Raw genomic sequence first — 22321 nt, 5'->3', positions numbered from 1 at the left:
AGTACCCAGTTTTAAAAATGCTTATGATTCTTTTCTTTCTTCCTATAGGCTGCCAATACCATCACTTCATCAAGATGAGTAATAGTCACCCACTCCGTCCTTACACAGCTGTGGGGGAAATTGACCATGTTCACATTTTGTCAGAGAATGTTGGTGCTCTGATGAATGGGGAGGAGTATAGTGATGTTACCTTTATTGTAGAAAAGAAACGTTTTCCTGCACATAGAGTGATTCTGGCTGCCAGATGCCATTATTTCAGGTGATGTATTGCTTCTTGTCAGGCTTAAAGGAAACGTTGTGTATGAAATATACATTAGGAAGTTCACAGAGAAATACTCCCATAATCCACTATTTACTGAACATGACCTTTCTTGTGTGAGTGCTTCCCAGTGCATCAAAGCATTGTGGCCAACTGTGTAAAGCTGGAAAATGCCATGAGATCATAATGTTTTAGACTTTTATTAAATTGGGCTCTCAATTTACAGATTAAAAAGAAATAAACTTCAGAACACAAATTGGATGATGTAAATATGATGATGGTTTCCTCTGTAAAGTAAAAGTGTAAATATAGGTAACATGCTTGTATCATAGAATCATAGGACTGGAGGGGAGCTTGAGAGGTCATCTAGTCCAGTCTCCTGCACTCGTGGCAGGACTAAGTATTATCTAGACCATCCCTGACAGGTATTTGTCTAACCTGCTCTTAAACTCCAATGATGGTGGTTCCACAACCTCCCTAGGCAATTCATTCCAATGCTTAACCACCCTGACAGGTAGGAAGTTTATTCTAATGTCCAACCTAAACCTCCCTTGCTGCAATTTAAGCCCAATTCTTCGTGTCCTATCCTCAGAGGTTAAGAAGAACAATTTTTCTCCTTCCTCCTTGTAACAACCTTTTATGTACTTGAAAACTGTTATCATGTCCCCTGTCAGTCTTCTCTTTTCCAGACTAAATAAACCCAGTTTTTTTCAATCTTCCCTCATAGGTCATGTTTTCTAGACCTTTAATAATTTTTGTTCTTCCCTGGACTTTCTCCAATTTGTCCACATCTTTCCTGAAATGTGGTGCCCAGAACTGGACACAGTACTCCAGTTGAGGCCTAATCAGCACGGAGTAGAGAGGAAGAATTACTTCTCGTGTCTTGCTCACAACACTCGCGCTAATACATCCCATAATGATGTCCGCTTTTTTTTTTTGCAAAAGTATTACACTGTTGACTGATATTTAGCTTGTGGTCCACTGACCCCCAGATCCCTTTCCTTCCTCCTCCTTCCTAGGCAGTCATTTCCCATTTTGTATACAACTTATTTATTAAAAATGTTTATTTTAGCCTTTCTTGCTGAAATTGCTCATTTAAAAGAGTCTATCTGCTGCAATATGAACTAGGAAAATATTGTATGTTTAAAAATTGGGTTGAAACTCATGTCTCATTTTAACACAGCAGATCTACTTACCATTCTTAAAATGTATCTAGTAAAATTTCAAGATAATTCTTCTCTTATATGAATGCCAGAGATGCTAGTGATTAAACTAAGACGTATGTGTACAGAATGCACAAATTACCTATCATCTAGAGAAAACACGTTGCAAATTTTTTGATTCTTCTCAAGTCTCATCACCTCGGCCTCCAGTGCTGTCCTATGCCATAGTTAGTGGATAGAGCAAGGAAATGGGGATTGATACTCCTGGGTTCTGTTGTCAGTTCTGCTATTCTTTCATAGTAAGAGCATTAGCAAGTCATTTCACCTGTCTGTACTTCTGCTTCCCCAACTTTCAGTGGGGCTGTGCAGGTGTCATTAAGGACATAATTTTTTTCTGAAAACTCTTTACTGCTGGTGGTGATGTGTGAGTATGAAAGAACCTAACTTAACTGTCAGATCCCAGGGTGAATTTTCAGAGCTGAAATTAAAAAAACAAACAAAATCCACCTCACATCCCATTCTTTTTACCTGTAAACTGACTAAACTTGATGTAGAATAATTGAGATAATGATGAAGAGACTCCCACAGTGCTATTCCTACGTAGACGCTATCAGAGTAGAGCTGAATTTTAAGCTGTCCACACAGCTTCCATTTCATATTTTCAAGACCATTCTTTTTCATTTTATGTGGTCTCTTCTGAGGAGCCATTGCAAGTATACCTTCATTTATTTTTTCACCTGGCATTTGGATGCTTGCTTTATTTACTTTACTGTTTAAATATATATAATAAGGCACCTATTGTGAGGGTGCAGGTTTCTCACATTTTCTTTCTGTCTCTAGAGCATTATTATATGGTGGAATGAGAGAATCTCAGCCTGAAGCAGAAATCCCTCTTCAGGATACCACTGCAGAAGCATTTACAATGCTGCTGAAATATATCTACACAGGCCGTGCTACGTTAAGAGATGAGAAAGAAGAGGTACTCCTGGATTTCCTGAGCCTGGCTCACAAATATGGATTCCCAGAATTGGAGGATTCCACTTCTGAATATCTTTGCACCATACTTAATATTCAGAACGTTTGTATGACCTTTGATGTTGCCAGTCTCTACTCACTCCCTAAACTGACTTGTATGTGCTGTATGTTTATGGATAGAAATGCTCAAGAGGTGCTCTCCAGCGAAGGCTTTCTGTCACTTTCTAAGGTGCGTCTTTTTAAGTTCTTTCAGGCATGTTGGTTGTGGTCTACAAAAAACACTATGATAAAATGCTAATCGTGGTCTGAAATGAAGAAAAGAGAAGCATAGGCCAAGTAATAAGAGACTTGAATAGTAAGGTCAATTAGCAGTGAAATTGCATTGCTGGAGTTACTGAAGTCAAGATGAGATGAATAAGTAATATTTTGTAGAATTCTATAAACATAAACATTGTGGTAATAAAGAGACCCTAAAGATCATTCCTAAATGTAATATCTATTGAGCTAGTCAATTGTGACCAATTATAAAACTTAAACGTGACTCTTTAACAGGACATTGTCAAGGGTAGGAGGAAAATATTTACCTTCTTTTCTTCTGTATGTTTTCTTACATATTTGTAAAGTCTGCACTGTCCTTTAAACAGAGTAGTCTGGCGTTTGAAATCTGGCCAAAGTGTACGCAGTAAAGGTTTGGAGGAGGGAGTTGCAAAGATGGCATAAAACTCAGTTTATGTTCATTTTCCTGATCCTAGGGCTCCTATACTCAGGATCATTCTCTCAGCACAAGTTGGAGCAGCCGTTGGGCTGCTGCAATTTACATCAGCTGTTAATTGTCCCAACGGGCTGAAACCACAATTTTGGATTATTACAGTGTAGTTATGTCCCTTCCTCTGGTCACACCCCCTACATTGTACTAGATGTAGTATATGAATGTGCGTAGGAATCTCTGTGGTGGCTCTGTGCCACTGGAGTTCCCCCATGCACTAAAACAGGGGTAGGCAAACTTTTTGGCCCGAGGGCCACATCGGGTTTGCGAAACTGTATGGAGGGCCGGGTAGGGAGGGCTGTGCCTCCCCAGACAGCCTGGCCCCCACCCCCTCCCACTTCCTGCCCCCTCAGAACCCTTAAGCCATCCAACCCCCCAGCTCCTTGTCCCCTGACCGCCTCCTCCCAGGACTCCCCACCCCCTATCCAACTCCCCGACCCCTGACAGGGCCCCCCAGGACTCCCACGCTTATCCAACCGCTCCCTGTCCCCTGACTGCCCCCCTCAGAACCCCTGACCCATCCAACCCACCCGCTCCTTGTCCCATAACCGCCCCCCCCCCCCCAGACCTCACTCTTCTCCAACGCCCCCCCTGCTCCCTGTCCCCTGACTGCCCCGACCCCTGTCCACACCCCCGACCCCTGACAGGCCCCCCGGGCCTCCCACACCTATCCAACCTCCCCTGTTCCCCGTCCCCTGACTGCCCCCCCAAACCTCCGCCCCATCCAACCTCCCCCTGCTCTCTGACAGCCCCCCGGGACCCCCTGCCCCTTATCCAACCCCCCCCCCGCTCCCTTACCATGCCTCTGAGAGCACCAGGACTGCCAGCCGTGCCGCCTAGCTGGAGCCAGTTCCGCTGCCCGTGCGGCAGCGTGGCTGCGGGGAAGGGGACGCAGCAGGGGAGGGGCAGGGGGCTAGCCTCCCCGGCCGGGAGCTCAAGGGCCGGTCAGGACGGTTCTGTGGGCCGGATGTGGCCCGCGGGCCGTAGTTTGCCGACCTCTGCACTAGATTTCAGAGTAACAGCCGTATTAGTCTATATCCACGAAAAGAACAGGAGTACTTGTGGCACCTTAGAGACTAACAAATTTATCTGAGCATAAGCTTTCGTGGGGTACAGCCCACTTCATCAGATGCATGCAGTGGAAAATACAGTTGGACAATTTTATATACACAGAGAACATGAAACAATGGGTGTTACCATGCACACTATAATGAGAGTGATAAGTTAAGGTGAGCTATTACCAGCAGGTGAGAAAAAAAAAACCTTTTGTAATGATAATCAAGATGGGCCATTTCCAGCAGTTGACAAGAACGTGTGAGGAACAGTAGGGGGGGGAAATAAACATGGGGAAATAATTTTACTTTTGTGATGACACAACCACTCCCAGTCTTTATTCAAGCCTAATTTAATGGTATCCAGTTTGCAAATTAATTCCAATTCAGCAGTCTCTCGTTGGAGTCTGTTTCTGGAGTTTTGTTGTTGTAATATTGTGACTTTTAGGTCTGTAATTGAGTGACCAGAGAGATTGAAGTGTTCTCTGACAGGTTTTTGGATGTTATAATTCTTGACGTCTGATTTGTGTCCATTTATTCTTTTACATAGAGACTGTCCGGTTTGGCCAATGTACATGGCAGAGGGGCATTGCTGGCACACGATGGCATATATCACATTGGTAGATGTGCAGTTGAAGTAGCCTCTGATAGTGTGGCTGATGTGATTAGGCCCTATGATGGTGTCCCCTGAATAGATATGTGGACACAGTTGGCAACGGGCTTTGTTGCAAGGATAGGTTCCTGGGTTAGTGTTTTTCGTGTGTGGTTGCTGGTAAGTATTTGCTTCAGGTTGGGGGGCTGTCTGTAAGCAAGGACTGGCCTGTCTCCCAAGATCTGTGTGAGTGATGGGTCATCCTTCAGGATAGGTTGTAAATCTTTGATGATGTGCTAGAGAGGTTTTAGTTGGGGGCTGAAGGTGATGGCTAGTGGCGTTCTGTTATTTTCTTTGTTGTGCCTGTCCTGTAGTAGGTAACTTCTGGGTACTCTTCTGGCTCTGTCAATCTGTTTCTTCACTTCAGCAGCTGGGTATTGTAGTTGTAAGAATGCTTGATAGAGATCTTGTAGGTGTTTGTCTCTGTCTGAGCGGTTGGAGCAAATGCGGTTGTATCTTAGAGCTTGGCTGTAGACAATGGATTGTGTGGTGTGGTCTGGATGAAAGCTGGAGGCATGTAGGTAAGTGTAGCGGTCAGTAGGTTTCCGGTATAGGGTGGTGGTTGTGACCATCGCTTATTAGCACCGTAGTGTCCAGGAAGTAGACCTGTTGTGTGGACTGGTCCAGGCTGAGGTTGATGGTGGGATGGAAATTGTTGAAATCTTGGTGGAATTCCTCAAGGGCTTCTTTTCCATGGGTCCAGATGATGAAGATGTCATCAATGTAGCACAAGTAGAGTAGAGGCATTAGGGGACGAGAGCTGAGGAAGCGTTGTTCTAAGTCAGCCATAAAAATGTTGGCATACTGTGGGGCCATGCGGGTACCCATAGCAGTGCTGCTGATTTGAAGGTATATACATTGTCCCCAAATGTGAAATAGTTATGGGTGAGGACAAAGTCATAAAGGTCAGCCACCAGGTTTGCTGTGACATTATCGGGGATACTATTCCTGATGGCTTGTAGTCCATCTTTGTATGGAATGTTGGTGTAGAGGGATTCTACATCCATAGTGGCTAGGATAGTGTTTTCAGGAAGATCACTTATGGATTGTAATTTCCTCAGAAAGTCAGTGGTGGTTCGAAGATAGCTAGGAGTGCTGGTAGCATAGGGCCTGAGGAGGGAGTCTACATAGCCAGACAATTGTGCTGTCAGGGTGCCAATGCCTGAGATGACAGAGCGTCCAGTATTTCCACATTTATGGATCTTGGGTAGCAGATGGAATACCCCTGCTCGGGGCTCTAAGGGTGTGTCTAGGCAGCTCTCCAACACCACATTCTACAAGCAATTACCCTCTGATCCCACTGAGGGTTACCAAAAGAAACTACACCATCTGCTCAAGAAACTCCCTGAAAAAGCACACGAGCAAATCCACACAGACACACCCCTAGAACCCCGAGCAGGCACCCTGACAGCAGGATTGTCTGGCTATGTAGACTCCCTCCTCAGGCTCTACGCTACCAGCACTCCTAGCTATCTTTGAGACACCACTGACTTCCTGAGGAAACTACAATCCTGCTGGTAATAGCTCACCTTAACTGATCACTCTCAGGTTTGAGCATTGGCCTGCTAAACCCAGGGTTGTGAGTTCAATCCTTGAGGGGGCCATTTAGGGATCTGGGGCAAAAATTGGGGATTGGCCCTGCTTTGAGCAGGGGGTTGGACTAGATGACCTCCTGAGGTCCCTTCCAACCCTGATATTCTATGATTATAGTGTGCATGGTAATACCCATCGTTTCATATTCTCTGTGTATATAAAATCGTCCTGTATTTTCCACTGCATGCATCCGATGATTTGGGTTGTAGCCCACAAAACCTTATGCTCAAATAAATTGGTTAGTTTCTAAGGTGTCACAAGTACTCCTGTTCTCTCTGCACTAGAGTGAGCCTTCTGGGCTGGATACATCGATGTTACAATGCCAAGTGGCTACACTGCACCAGAGGATTTAGTCCTAGATGTCTTTTCTTCTACAGTAAATGCTCCCATATTGTTTCATCTGCCTCAAAACTCTGTACCAGTAACCCAGCACTCAAACCAGCATACATGTGAAGTAGCAGAATTTTTTTTGTAAGAATGCAAGTTTCAGTTTCAAGCTTTCAATGCGTTTTTATAAAGGCATATTAAAATGTGTATGAAAAATATTTCAAGTCCCTTTTACTGTAAAAAATACACTGACTTTTTTGGCAGGTTTAATGAGAACATTTATTCTACGAATAGGGACCAGAGACCTTACAGAGCTAACTAACTTGGTATCTTGTTACAAAGGAGACTATAATTGCTTCCGCTCCCTTTTGACACTTAAGTCCTCACTGTTAACTGCTTGATGCCAGATATTATATATCAACTAAGAATGCACTGGGGATAACATCAGTGTAGAATGGAACAAATCAGCAGACTCCATTGACCAGGAAACATGCTACCTCCTTTCAGTAATTGGAGTTTGTGGGATAACCAGTGCTGCAGGAGGACTTCCTTGTTCTAAGGCTCATTCCTACTTATACTGTCTGCAAAGTGAAAATGCAAAAAGTTGTTCAATTCTGGTTGGTTTCATTTTGCAGTAGGTGCGTGTTTGTGCTTCTGTCCAGGAAATAGTTACGTGAATCTTTTCTGCAGTTACCAGCTTGGCCCCAAAAAAGAAAGGAGGAGGGAAAGAGCTTGGAGTGGGTGATACAAAACCTGCATCTAATTTTCACGCCAGTGATCATATAGCTCAGATCATAGATCATAAGTTCAGAGGTGTGCTACCAAAATTTTACTTTGGCAGCCCACTGTACTGCCAAATCTAAAAATCACCTTTATTTACTCCTTGACCCATCAGAACCGAGAATTTAAAGATACCATTAATTTGAGTGGCTTAACACACTTACACACTCTAAGCCTAGTTCTGGTGGTGGTGGTACAATCATAACCTGTTACGTAAGTAGAAAACCTAGAATTCTTGCATAAATGATTAAAATGAGTAAAAGCAAGTAAGCTATAACTGAGTACAATACTCAAAATAAAAACTGAAAGGCCAGGGAGGCTGCTCAGTAAGAGTATCATAGTGAGCCAGTAGTGTTTTCAACTCTGACCAAGAAGGTTAGGGTTCGGGTATGAGGACTTTGGCTTATACTTTGATCTGACAGTGCAGGGCATTCACTCCTTTGGGAATGTTGCTCTGTTAGAGGTGCCATCTGCTAGATAGGCATTAAACCAACATCCTGACCAAAATTCCTTTTCTCAGTAAAATACTTTTTAATGCCCTGGCTACATGTAAGCTATTTAATGGCAGTTAATGGCTATGGTGTTTGTCTACAGAGTCACTGTCCCACTAGTATAATCAAGTTTTGAAAACTTTTATAGCTCTACTAATTAAAGATCTGTTAATTTTTGTTATGTTTTAGACATGAATTTTCTTGGATGTTCTCTACTTAGGCTGCTCTTCTAAATGTTGTGCTGAGGGATTCATTTGCAGCACCTGAGAAGGATATTTTCCAGGCTTTGATGAACTGGTGTAAACATAACCCCAAGGAGAATCATGCTGAAATCATGCAGGCAGTACGCTTACCCCTGATGAGTCTGACAGAGCTACTAAATGTTGTAAGACCTTCTGGATTGCTGTCGCCTGATGCCATTCTGGATGCCATTAAAGTCCGTTCTGAAAGTCGGGACATGGACCTCAACTACAGGGGCATGCTAAGTGAGCATCAGTATTTTTTTAAACTTGTTGAGGATGGACTTTCAAAATGCAACTGTCCTATGGCGAGGGCCCTGCCAAATCCACAGCCATGAAAAAATGTGTCATGGACCGTGAAATCTGGCTTCCTCCTGTGAAATCAGGTCTTTTGTGTGCTTTTACCCTATACTATACAGATTTCATGGGAGAGACCAGTGTTTCTCAAATTGGGGGTCCTGACCCAAAACGGAGTTGCAGGGGGTCCCAAGATTATTTTAAGGGCGTTATGGTATTGCCACCCTTGATTCTGCGTTGCCTTCAAAGGTGGGTGGCTGGAGAGTGATGGCTGTTGGCCAGGCACCCAGCTCTGAAGGCAGCGCCCTGCTAACAGCAGCACAGAAGTAAGTATGGCAATACCATACCATGCCACCCTCACTTCTGCACTGCTGCCTTAAGAGCTAGGCGGCTGGAGAGCAGCAGCTGCTGACTGAGGGCCCAGCTCTGTAGGCAGCAGCACAGAAGCAAGGGTGGCAATGCCATACCATGCCATCCTCACTTCTGCACTGCTGCTGTCAGTGGCTTTCCCTTAAGGGCTGGGCTGCCAGCCAGCAGCCATTGCTTTCCAGCTGCCCAGCACTGAAGGCAGCAGCACCGCCAGCAGTCGTGCAGAGGTAAGGATAGAAGTACTGTAACCCCCCCCCAATAACGTTGCAATTCCACCCCCTCCCCAGCCCCCACAACTCCTTTTTGGGTCAGGACCCCTACGATTATAACACTGTGAAATTTCAGATTTAAATAGCTGAAATCATGAAATTTACTATTTTTTAAATCCTATGACCGTGAAATTGACCAAAATGGACTGTGAATTTGGTAGGGCCCTATGTATGGATTTATAATTTATCAGTAGAAATGGGTGGTATATTACTAATTGGAAAATGCCTATACAATTAAAATGCCTAAACCAACACCTTGGGAATGCTTGGGAATATCTGAAATTGCTTTAAGTGAGAGTGAATTTTTTATCTGACCTGGAGGCAGAAAGAGCAATGAAAAATATAACTGGAATAGTTTCCTAACTTTCATTTGCTCTTTTTCTGAAGAATTCCAATGGCAGTGATGACAAACATTAAATGGAAATCAGGAAAATATGTTAACTCCACATAGTCTAGATGTTGCTTCAGCATGTAAATTACAGCAGAGTGCATTTTTATCAAAATGCTTAATTTTTCCTCAAGAAAAACCATTTGCCGAACTTTATATCTAAAAATTAATCAAACTTTAATGCAGACATCTGTCAGATTTTTATTGCCAATTTTGTAATAAAAATAATAATTTTGCTGTTTAGTTTCAAAATATTCTGTATCTGATTTTTTCTTTTCCCCTTTACATTGTTTGCGCACGTAATGTGTAAAATGAAAATCAGTCCCTGCACCAGAGAGCTTACATTTTAGGTATGAAAAGAGAGGAAAGTATTTCACTTGTGTTTGCTGTAATAGGAACCTGTCTCCACCATTGTACTAGATTATTTGTATCATTTGTGAATTAGGTTTTAACCTTTTACAGCTGGCAAATGTTTTATTAAAACATTTGTGTGCTATAAAGTAATGCTTACATAGCACAGAATATTTATCCTGCAATTGAGAATAATGTTGAATACTCTTAGAGAATATTCTGTATTGTGGTCTCTTAAATCATGCAGGGATGAGCTTTCCATCATGAGAAACTGCTTTTTTTAGCAGCTGTCCCTTCAGATTTTTCACTTAGGAAACTACAGGCCTTACTGATCCTCTGCATTCATGTTGATAGCATTTGATAGCAGGCACCGAAGCACATGATTTCTCACCCTGTCAATAATGTAGCTATTTTAAGAATTGAATTCCTGTAGCTTTTCCTTAAGTACTAAGTTCAAATTAAACTGTAAACTATCATCAGAAAACTATTCACTTCAAAGTATTAAATAATGCATCATGAAATGTGTATGGTTAGCCCACTTAATTATTACTACTTTCAGAGAATAGGCAGATTTCCAGGAACTTCACAAACAGTTCAGGATAGAAAGACAATGGTTGTAACAGATCCATGTACATTCTCCAAAGGAGAGGCTGCCTTGTTCTACACAAGCCTTCCTTCTGTCAATAAATACCTATGTTTCAGCCTTATGATCTGAGACACCATGTACTCAATAGCAAGCTGGACCTAAATTTTGCAGTAAGCTCCATGGATTCTGCAGCAGCTTCATTTAAATCTTAACAAGTTTGAAAAATTAAATATGAACTTAAGTAATACTGGAAACAGTAGCCTGTTATACTAAGTTCAGTTTATTTTTATGCTGTCCACTCATGTTTAGTCTTCAATATGCTTGTAAATATTTGTATTGACAATAAAAGTCTATTGTACAAAATTAGTGTGCGGTGGGTCCAGCTGGAGGTTGTGACAGGTGGATAAAAGACAGGTGGGACTTTTGGCATTTGTGGAAGCAACGGAGGCTGTTTGTAATTCTGGGGGCAGCATCTTAGCTGGGTGTTTCTGCTAACATGTTCGTCAATGAACTGTTTAAAATGTCAACATTTTAACTTACGTTATCTAGGTTTTAGACCTAACACCACATTGAAATGAATGGGAAAATGTACACCCTAAAGCTATTGTCAGCATGTTTATAGAGTCAGGAAGACAACACGGTATTTTGCATTCAGGTCATATTTTCAGCATTTTCTTTGCAATTATGAGGGATAGAAACATTTTTTTTAAAGAAACAATACTTTATCTCAACACTTTTCAACCATATATCTCAGTATTTTACAAATGAAGTTAAGGATCATTATCTCCAACTGTGTTGATAAGACTAGGTTTTGTGGCACAATTCTGTGGCAAAGGTTGGATTTTGCTGCTTTGGCAGACAAGGGGCCCAAGTTGTAGGCCCTGATTCAAAGACCATTGAGCCAATAAATTCCCATTAACTTCGTTGGCCTTTGGATTAGGCGCTCACAGCCCTGAAGCAACCTGAAGGGTTGTGTAGCCACCAAATCATCTCTGCTAATTTGTTTGTGCTGAAAAATCATAACGGGTAAGCAACTCTTTCTCTCCCCTTTTAGTACCAGGTGAGAACATTGCAACTATGAAATATGGAGCCCAGGTTGTAAAAGGAGAGCTGAAGTCTGCTTTGCTAGATGGGGACACACAGAATTACGACTTGGATCATGGTTTTTCCCGGCACCCGATTGATGATGACTGCCGTTCTGGCATTGAAATTAAACTAGGTCAGCCGTCGATAGTCAACCACATACGAATACTACTCTGGGACAGAGATAGCCGGTATGTGACAAGTCACCCTGATTTAAGAGAAATTAAAACTGATTATACCCGACCTGCCTCAATGATAAAATATTGAATTATTAACTTTTATTAAATGCCTATAAATTGCACAGTTTCAGTAGCATATCATGGTTGGGATAACATTGACAACTTGAATTTAAATGTTAATGTTTAACATTCGAATAGGCTGATGAGGTTTTTTTGCTTCATACTTGTTACTTATGTAACAAGTCACGTTCACTTTGCAGTATTAAAATGCATAATATTTTAGTCATCCACATGCTTTAAATATATAAAACTCCTTCTTTTACTAATAGCTGCTTAAATTATTCAAATCATTTTAAACAAGTGGTTCATTTCTCTCCATTTATGCTGTCTACGTTTCTCATTTGCACTTAGATAATGACACTGGGCTGGTCAATTTCACTTTCTGGTTCTCCTGCAGTGACATGATATTTTTGTATTTCAGTTCACAATACTGCAAGAGAATTTTAAAATGAATCCTTTTGGTTAAAATAATATCATTTTAATGAAAAACCTTTCTGTTTGTGTTAGATTTGTGACAGTAACCTATGTGTAATAAAATTGCCCAGATTGGTAATTACCAAGTTATGAATATAGTTCTTAGGGACCTGTTTAAGGAGATGTGTGAAACTTGAATGATCACTGCCCACTTAACTAATATAACTACCCTACCTCATATTTTATTCTTGCTATTTCGTGTTCTTAAAGAATCAAATTGCACACAAGTTTAACAGTTGGGTGACACTGTAACTTTGGAAATTCCAAGCCTTATTTTCTATTAGCAAAAATATATCAATTTAATACTAGCTATCAGGAAGGGGTTTTTTTTTTAATTTTATTAATAGTTCTCTAGATCATATAGCTGTTTGCAAATATCTTTATTCTGTTACGCAAGAGGAAAGTTTTCATGCTTTTTTGTTTTTCACAGCGTATTACATTTTATATACAACAATGATGAACTTTTCTACATTGAAATGATTCTGTCAACCTAGTGTTGTCTGCATAGGGACTTAGGTCAACTTAACTACATTGCTCAGGTGTGTGGATTTTTCACACCCTGAGCGATGTAGTTGGTTCAATATTATTTTCTAGTGTAGACCATCCTTGTGTTAAACTATTCCCAGGTCTTTAACAATATATAGTCAGTAAATTGTCACCCTGCCACTGGATTTTTGTAACCAACTTTCATTATTTTAGAATAAAAAATATTAACATTACTAATTCTTTCAAATAAACTCACTTATAATCTCAAGTGCAGTTATTGTTCTTTCAGAATAACATATGCTGATTTTTTTTAGACGTGATCTGTTAGTTTAAAAGCTAAACTTTTATTGTTGAGCAAAAGTTCCATCAACTCAGGACTACTGGAATTTGTGTTTTTTTTTTTTTTTTCTTTCTCCCTTGGAAACACCGAAAGTCAACAGATTTAAAGCTTCTAAAGAAATACTTTTTAGTCAATGCATAAATAACCAATTGTAACAAGATGTGAACCAACTAAGTAAAAAAACAGTAGAATTCAAAAAAAGATTAGATAAATTACATGGAAAGAGAGGCAACTGTACCTAACTAGATCGAGACTGATAAAGAAAATCAATGAAAAAGATGTCATGACACAAAATAAACTTCCATTTTCCAGTTAAGGGTTTCAGGCTGACATTTATGATCTGCTAAATTTTCTCTGATATCTTGTTAATATTTCAGTAGAAGTAATTGCAGTGCTGGTTTTAAATTTAGCTCATCTTATTACTGGGAATTCTGAATTTGACCATTTTATGTAGTTCTGAAAATATCTTTTAACATATGATTACATCAAAATTTATTTTTAAAGCAATTTGCAATGCAGCCTCCTCACAGAAGTCTGGATATGGGTTCCTTTTGTGAAAATATATTTTTACATAGACACCAACTTCCAGAAAGCAGGTTATTTCACGAGTATTGACTGCTTCTATTCTAATGATTATTTCTGGCAATCCACAGGTCTTATTCCTACTATATTGAGGTGTCCATGGATGAGCTAGACTGGATCCGTGTGATCGATCATTCTAAATATCTTTGTCGGTCCTGGCAGAAGCTATATTTTCCTGCCCGTGTCTGCAGGTTAGTTTATATGCGTAATACTATATGCGTATCTTTCCAATTCTTAGGCACCTAAATAAGTGGCTTGATTTTCACAGGTGTTGAGCACCCACATCTGATAGTAATTTCAATGAAAGTTGTGGATGTCACTTATCTACAAATATCAGACTAGGTCTGTAGATGCATAAATATGAATTTAGTTGCTGAACTTTAGGGAACCATGTTTGAAAACTTTGGTGCTCTTCTCTCTAAATATATTTACAGCACAGTTGAACAATAGTTTGCGTATTCTTTTCTCTCTTCTTCTAGTTATAGTCCAATGAGGTAAGACTCTTTAGTATTTTTTCATTCAATAAAAGTAGCACTCAGCAGCTGTGATTTGCTGAGAAATTTGAAATGCTTTAAAATGTTCATGATATACACTGTAAATCTTTTTAATAAATGATCTCTTTTGTATATAAAAATGCAAAGTAAAGTAGTGGAACCATACGGCAAACTAAACAATGATAGCCCAAAAAGGGCCTGTCCCTTCTTGTAGGGCTCTTGTGCTTCGGCAAGTAGATTCTTTTCCCCCCCTCCAGGAGACAGCCCTTAGTGGTGAGATGTCCCTGATAATGGAGGGAAAGAGGTCACTGGGCACAGGGGAACCTCATTTAAAAATTCTCGCCCTCCTTTTCCCTACTGCAAGTAGAGCTTTTCTGCAGGAGAGAGGCCATTGTGTTAGGAGCTGTACAAATACCTACAAAGACATGGTCCCTCAGTCAAAGAGTTACAACCTCTAAAAAAGATGGTCCAGTGGCTAGGTGCTAGTCTGGGACCTTAGAGACCTCTGTTCAGTTCTCTACTCTGCGCAGATTTCTTGAATGAATTTTAGGGAAGTAACTTAGTCTCTTTTTGACTCATTTTATTGTATTATGGAGATAATAGCACTTCCCTACCTCACAGAGGTGTTGAAGATAATTTTTTTAAATTATGTGGCATCTTGATACTGATGGAGCCATATCATACATTGCTAAAAGAGAGATTAAAAAGTGATGGAGGAAAGGGATTCAACATACAGGCACGTTTCTTCTTTGAGTGATTGTCCTCACAGATTCCACATGTGGTGCACATGTGCCTCAGTTGCATCAGTGATGCATTTAGACAGGGCCTAAAAAGAGCACTGCTCCCTGGACCAAGGCAAGCACCAATTTATTTTTTCCCCTTTTCCAGACAGAACAGAAAGCATCTCCTAAGACTCACTTCTCCAGAAGTCTTAATGTGAAGTCCTGTACTAATGGCCCAGTAGTGATGGTCTCTGCTCGTTCCATGGAGCGTGCTTGGCTCTCAGCCTTCAAGACGCCTGTTTTCACATTTCAATACATTTGGCTCAGAGAAAGCACCTGAGATTCCTGGTTGGAACATCACACTATCAATAGAGTCCTACCCTTTGGTCTTTCCATAGCCCCACAGGTGATCACCAACATGTTAGATATATGGCTGCCCATCTGAGAAGACAAGAAATCCAAGTGTACCCCCTCCTGGTGACTGGCTGATATGGGGGAAATCCCCTACCATCCCATCTCCCGACAAGTGACCGATTCACTTCAGAAGACACTAAACCTCTTTGTTGATTAGGACTTCGGGTCAGCAGAGAAAAATCCACACTGACCACAATTCAGACCGTGGAGTTATCAGGACACTCTTAGATTCCAAGTAGGCAAGAGTGTACCTCCCTTAACCCAAGTTTCAGATTATGTTCAACCTAATAATAAACTTCAGACTCATTGATAACATTACTGAGGACTGGACTCATACTTCTGGGGACACATGTCAGCATGTCGATATGTCATACAGTATGCTGGACTTCACCTTTCGGCCTTTCAGGATTGAGGTTGAGATCAACATAACTACTAGATAGGCACAGCGTGGATCAGGTGGTCACAGCTCCTCAGGAAGCCCTATTCTCATTGGATTGGTGGATGTATCCAACCCAGATGTGCAGTTTGTATACCCTTTTCAGTGCTTTAACTAACAAAGACTCTAGAAACAGATGCTTGTGCTCAGATGGGGAGCCCATCTTAACCACTTGAAGATCCAAGTGAAGTGGTCTGCCCACGAAGCTTTCCTATATACAAACATTCTGGACTTCAGGCTATCTGACTGGCGTGTAGCGATTTCCTGCCCCTCATCTGTTAGACAATACAAGTGCTTAGGGGCAACACCACAGTGATGCACTATATCAGTAGGCAAGGGGGAACCAGATCCTCTCCTCTGTGCCAGGAAGCTACACATCTTTGGGACTGGTTCATTCATCATCACATTACTCCAGCAGCTCTACATCACACTGGCAGGCCATCTTAGCAGAGACCTATCCAAAAGCATAAATGGTCCCTCAACACCGTGGTCTTCCTAAACATCTGTTTCAGATTGGGATTCCTACAGGTGGACAACTGTCCAGGGTTCTGCTCCAAGTGAGGTGTGAGTCTGGGCTTCCTCTCAGACACCTTTCTCATTTTTGTCTACTCCTGGTTTGATGTACACCTTTCCATCAATACCCAGAGTCATGAGGAACCTCAAGCAGGCTGCGGGTCAGATCATTGTGATAGTTCCAGCATGGGCCAGATAGTTTTGGTATTTGGACCACATGAACTTGTCAATATGCAGGTCCTACTGGATTTTATCCTGCAGAACAATGGCTGAATCCTGCACATGGACCTGAAAGTCTGGCTGACGTTAACAAAGTCTGGCTGGCTGACGTTAACAAAAAGAGCTCTTCTTCCAGATGTTGTTTCCACATTATGTGTGTGTGTGCCGATGTTTCTGTGATTGGAGACTTTTTTTCAGCAGTGCATGTGGGTCAATCTCACATCCTAGACTCCCTCACGCTGTGGGCTGAGCATATATAGGGCGGGGTGGACCTGCCACCATTCCAGTTCCTTCTCAATCACCTGTGGATTGAAATGGAGCATTGCAGTGTTTGCTGACTTTCTAGCTACACACTACTTTTCTGTGTGTGTTTTTTTTCTTTTAGTATCATTCCCTTTTCCAGCAATTTTGTCATCTTTTCCCAGCGCGAGTTTGTGCCTTCTTTAATTTTTCAGCCCTGGTTTGGGCTCTTCCTATCTATTGGCCCCTTTTTCGACTGTAACTTCCTTTCTGGAGGTTATGCCCCAAACCCCAGAATTCATACCTGTTATAGGTCCTTCCCCCTCTCCCATTGGCATTCTGGCTGCCTCGGAGAGTTCCACATCCCATCAAAGTGCAAGGCCCCTCCGGATTTAAGAGCAGATCTCAGAAACTGACGGAGGACAACTTAAGCTTCTGCTTACTGGACTTCTGGGGTCCCACATGTCCTCTGCCATGCAGAGTATCCCAGTGACCACCTCATCTTTGGCTTCAGCTCTGGTGAGCAAAGACCTAAGATCAACCTCCGAGATCTCCAAACAGTCTAAAAAAAGGGGGTGGGGGGGCGCTCAGTCCCCTGATGAGAACTATAAGCACAGGGAAAAGTTGCCTCAGAGATTAAGATCTAAGGAAATCTTGCATCCTGCTCTGTGTACTGTTGTGGCTTTAGTTTCCTTTGTTACCAAGAGCCAGGAACTGCCAAAAAGGTCTGCTACCATTCTGCATACCGAGAAGTCTCTCGGTAGGCAGTCCCATTCAGCACAGTTCTCAGGACCTTCAGAACCCTCCAGTCACAAGGACTCAGAAGAAATTTTCAGGCCCCAGACTGTGTCCCCTTGGAGCCCTCCAGTCACATGGACTGTTTGTCCAATCTTCACCACCCTTTGAGGGCTGTAAGCATAAGTTGCATGTGGGAAGATGTTCTTGTCAGTATGGATATACGCAACATATCAATCAGAACTGCTGCTCCTGCCCTTGAAAGCTCAGTCACTGGTATCAATTCAGATGCCACTGCCTACCCAACTGCCAGTACTCATTCGACCACTGGTACCGATTTGACTGCTGGTTCCAACACCTTGAGCTCCTCCAGTGGATGCAGTGGAGGACATGTCTTCAGAATCCAGCATCTTTATCCATGATTTTCTTCTCTTTCCAACCTGCATCCCCAGCTATGAGCCCTGAGGAGGACATTCCAGGAACCAGTCATTGCCAACCCTGGCAGGCAGTACTGGGGTCCTGCTCCATTCCCTTATGTCCCACCACACTGGACTTTATAGAATCCTTAGGCCTCTCTATGGTGACCAGTTCTATGGGGTGTCTTTTTGTAAGTGGGCCCATCAAGATGAGTCTCTTCTCCAGGCAGCCTCCATTATCAAGAAAACTTCAAGGAGAAATAGCAGCCAAGAGCTAATGAGGAAGTATCTCCTTCCAACAAATCCTAGTCTTCTCTACATGAAGCTATCAGACCCTCTCTACGATCCTATGCAATTGAATTTAAAGTTTTTCAGGACTTGATGAAGCGTGTAGCCAAGACCTTACAGGTTCCCTTGGAGGAAATACAGGAGCTCCAATGCTCCCAAGTGGATATCCTCCCCACCACATCTCGGGGCAAACTAGCACTGCCTGTCAATGATGCTGTCCTATAATCAGCCCATAACATTTAGCAGATTCCTGTCACCATTGCACCCATGTGTATGAAGGCTAATTAAAAAAAGAAAAATTCCAGCCAAGGGCTCCAAATACCCTTTTTCTCACCCTACTCCCAACTCCTTGGTGGTGACTAGTCAACATGACATTCACTTGAAGAGAATGGTTTCTTCCCTGCTGATCAGAGTCCTACTTCTATGGGATTCTTATCAATGAAGGAACAGAATGCGTGGCTTGAGCAGGGTGAAGACTTTATGCTCTCAGCTCTGGAGTGCAAGAGGGCATTCAGGGTGCAGGCATGGTTCTAATGAACAATGATTTTCAAAAGAATCTGATCTTGCATGCACGGGATGCGTGAACTCCAAGAGTGGGATCTCTGTGGACAACACATCACAAACCACAGTTCCTGTAAGGCACATAACTGTTCTCTTTGTTTTGTTTGGGGAGAAGAAAAGGATAACTTAAGCTAAATATCAGGGTAAAATTCATGACATTCTCTTGGAAGTCCAGTTGTTTGAGACCTTTTAAAAACAGATTGGACACTATACTAGTAAATGGCAGGTTTCAGAGTAACAGCCATGTTAGTCTGTATTCGCAAAAAGAAAAGGAGTACTTGTGGCACCTTAGAGACTAACCAATTTATTTGAGCATAAGCTTTCGTGAGCTACAGCTCACTTCATCGGATGCATCCTGCTCTGTGTACTGCATCCGATGAAGTGAGCTGTAGCTCACGAAAGCTTATGCTCAAATAAATTGGTTAGTCTCTAAGGTGCCACAAGTACTCCTTTTCTTTATACTAGTAAATGTACTGTATGAAGGGAGCAATCCTGCGTTGGCAGGCAGAGGGAGCAGATTATTCCTTTACTGTGTAATTTCAGCACTTCTATGACGATATGACAGATAAGACCTTGCTCATCTTTTTTTCTCATTTTAAATTCTGTTTTTAAACCAATTCTCCATACAACCAGAGCAATGCAGTAAACAAACACGGACAATAAATCCTCAACTATAAATAAGTTCTTTGGCATCTGAATGAGGTGTGGCCAACAGTGTTCTTCACTACAGACTCAAAATATGGACAGAGAGAACCTCTTTTGACCAAATAAGGTTACTGTCTAAGTCTGAGTATATTCTCGTTTCACAGCACATGATACTCATTTTTGTTAATAAGAATTATGCATGTCTGTCAAAAGGCAGATGTACTGCTTTAAGTGGACTGCGTGGTTTATCCATCAAAGAAGCTGCCTCTGTCAACAGGTGGATAAGAATAATTGGTTTTGTATAAAGGTATGAAAGAGCTTTCTTTCAAAGCAAAACTGTGATGTAATAGAGTAGAACTTTGCTAATTAGCACATACTCTCCAACTGTTGTATACAAAACAACAATCTCTCCACACTGCTCAATAATGATTTAATAGCCAGCACACTTTTAGTGAGGCCTTCTATAAAGATTTTGTTAATTTAAAAAATTCTACATTTCCTATTATCATATAATTAATATTTAAAGCTAAACTTCAATTGTCTGATGAACTAAGTACATTTTGTGATGAAGTATCTTAGTTTTTTTGTTTGTTCACTTGCTATTTAGCAAGATCCAGTAACGTAGTGGGTCTCCTAGTCATTGGTGAGGTTATGCTGTTTAAAATATATTGTAATCTCTGCATCTAATTGCAAACAATAAATTTTTAAAGCTTAACACTGTTTATATTACACGTTCATAATTAAACATCAGTGATAACTTTCTAAAGAAAACATAGAGAACAAAAACCAAAAAATCCCATCACAATTTGGAAGCTTGTTAGACACAGTCCTCTAAACATATTAGGTCAAAGAACAGTCTGAGAAACAGCTAGATAGTTTACCAGCATAGGAACTGGGTAATTATCGTAAACATGGTTGGTATATAAATGTCCAGCTTATAAAGCAGATAAAACACTGCTGTAAAAGTGGTTTATTTTTTTCTAATTTAGAAATATATAGAATCAGATGAAATAAAACTTCATCTGAAACATTCCACAAGTACTCCTTTTATTATTTGTCCTCTATCAGATACTTTTTTTGTTTAATTGTTCACACAATTGTTCTTTAATTGTTCAGATATTTGCATCATATTCAAAGAAAATATAATTTTCCCATTTGGCATTCTCCCACAATTTAGTAGGAAACACAATAGAGGCAATGATACTGAAAGAGAGAAACTCAGATCTTAAAAGCATAATTTCTTCCTCCTCTGAATCTGTCACTCTTGCTATAAGTACATGGGTCTTCCCCCCCCTTAGGTATTTCAGGTTTCCAAAATGCACCCATGACTATTCTTGTATGATGCAGATGAAAAAGGTTTGAAAAAGTACAGTAGAGTAATAAAACCTGGAAATGTAGTTTTGAGAGGTGTTCGGGAAGGATCATAAGTCTCTTTTGGGAGCAGAGTATTTTATCCCCCTCTCCTCTGATGTCCTTTTGGAGGCGGGGGGAGATAAGGGGTGTGGAGGGGGGTTTGAACCAGAAAGCAGCAGTTACTTCAGAAACGTTAAAATGAAAGGCGGAACTCAGTGCTTAAATGATAAGTAGCTGACGTAGCACTGAGTGCAGTTTATTCTTCTTCCCTTTCTCACTGGTTGGTTACAGTTTGAAATGGAAGCATAGTAAGGGACCAAATCATTCATCAAGTAGGGAGGTGCCATTTTGACTGTCTCATTTAGGATAAGCAACAGGAAATACAGCTTGCTGTTTGAATGCATAAGAAAACAAGAAACTCAAGCTTGGTGCAAGCTGACTTTTTATAAAAATAATTATTTGATTTTTAAACCGTTATTTAAAACTTCAAAGTGTGTTTATATGTTACCCTCATAAAATTCAAGATTACACACTCTCTAGGGTACCCACCTTTACCCTTCTGTGGGCTCAAGGCGTAACCCTTTTAGTCTAGGCACCCCCACCGTTTCCCAGTTCCTAGGGCTCCAGGTATAAGGCATCTAGCTTTACCCTAAATTTGTTGCCCGCACACTCTAGGACAGCCCACCTCTACCTAGTTCCTGGAGCTCAAGGCTTCCACCTCTACCTAATTCCTAGGGCTTAAGGCGTAACCCAGTTGATTTAGGCATCCCCACCCTTTCCCAGTTACTAGGGCTCCGGGGGAAAGAGACCTAACTTTACCCCTCTGTGGGCTACAGGGGAACACCAATTCCCTATGGACTCAGAACAAACACCCATTCCCTGGGGACTCAGGACCTCACGGCTTAATCTTTGGGAGGTTTACGGGGTCTTTTACCAGTGAAAGAGCCTTACACAGTAATATCCGACTTAACCTCTATTTATTAACAATCACCAAAACAGAATGCACACGCTAAACATACAATGCTCACCGCTCCCAATAAGGCAGACAAACTTTTCCTGCTGGCCGGTCAGGATTAGGTCATCTGGGGGACTCCAGCTTCTGCATGGTATGAGATCTGGCAGCTCTGATCTTGGGGCTGTGTTCTGGAGTTGATTCCCAGAAACTTTCTTTTGGACTCCAGTTTATAGAGTGAAATTTGAGTTGTGCTTAGCAGTATCTTAACCAATCATTTTACTAAAATATTACTAAATTTTCTAACCAATACTAACATATTGTAAAACAGTTCTTTAAACAATCATACACTACCAACATGGTTGATTTACACCTACCAAAATTAGTTATGCAATAGACAGAAACAATCAAAGAACTAGACAGCGACCATACAGATAAACAACAAAGAAGTAGGGACCATAAAGGCAAAATAATAGAAGTACAGATTTAACAATCACAAATGTTAAGTGATTTCTTGCCAGACAGAATGCTATCAAACAAAGTTTTCTTTAAGCATCTTAAGATCTGTTTCT

The 22321-nt window shown here is 41.3% G+C and overlaps 1 protein-coding gene across 8 annotated transcripts in view; it reads left to right on the top strand.

Moving 5' to 3' along the window:
- Window positions 1-22321, top strand: part of BTBD9 (BTB domain containing 9) — a 298672-nt gene that overhangs the window by 20372 nt on the left and 255979 nt on the right. For all 8 annotated transcript variants that reach the window (XM_037895534.2, XM_007071677.4, XM_043543500.1 and 5 more), the window contains 5 exons: window positions 49-259; window positions 2263-2626; window positions 8279-8543; window positions 11612-11831; window positions 13833-13952. In XM_037895534.2, coding sequence (XP_037751462.1) covers window positions 75-259; window positions 2263-2626; window positions 8279-8543; window positions 11612-11831; window positions 13833-13952 — 1154 coding nt within the window. In that variant the 5' untranslated portion in view covers window positions 49-74. The remainder of the gene's footprint in view (window positions 1-48; window positions 260-2262; window positions 2627-8278; window positions 8544-11611; window positions 11832-13832; window positions 13953-22321) is intronic.

This window comes from Chelonia mydas, chromosome 3 (genome assembly GCF_015237465.2).
Source record: "Chelonia mydas isolate rCheMyd1 chromosome 3, rCheMyd1.pri.v2, whole genome shotgun sequence".
NCBI lineage: Eukaryota > Metazoa > Chordata > Testudines > Cheloniidae > Chelonia > Chelonia mydas.
This window is presented reverse-complemented; position numbering and strand designations above follow the sequence as displayed.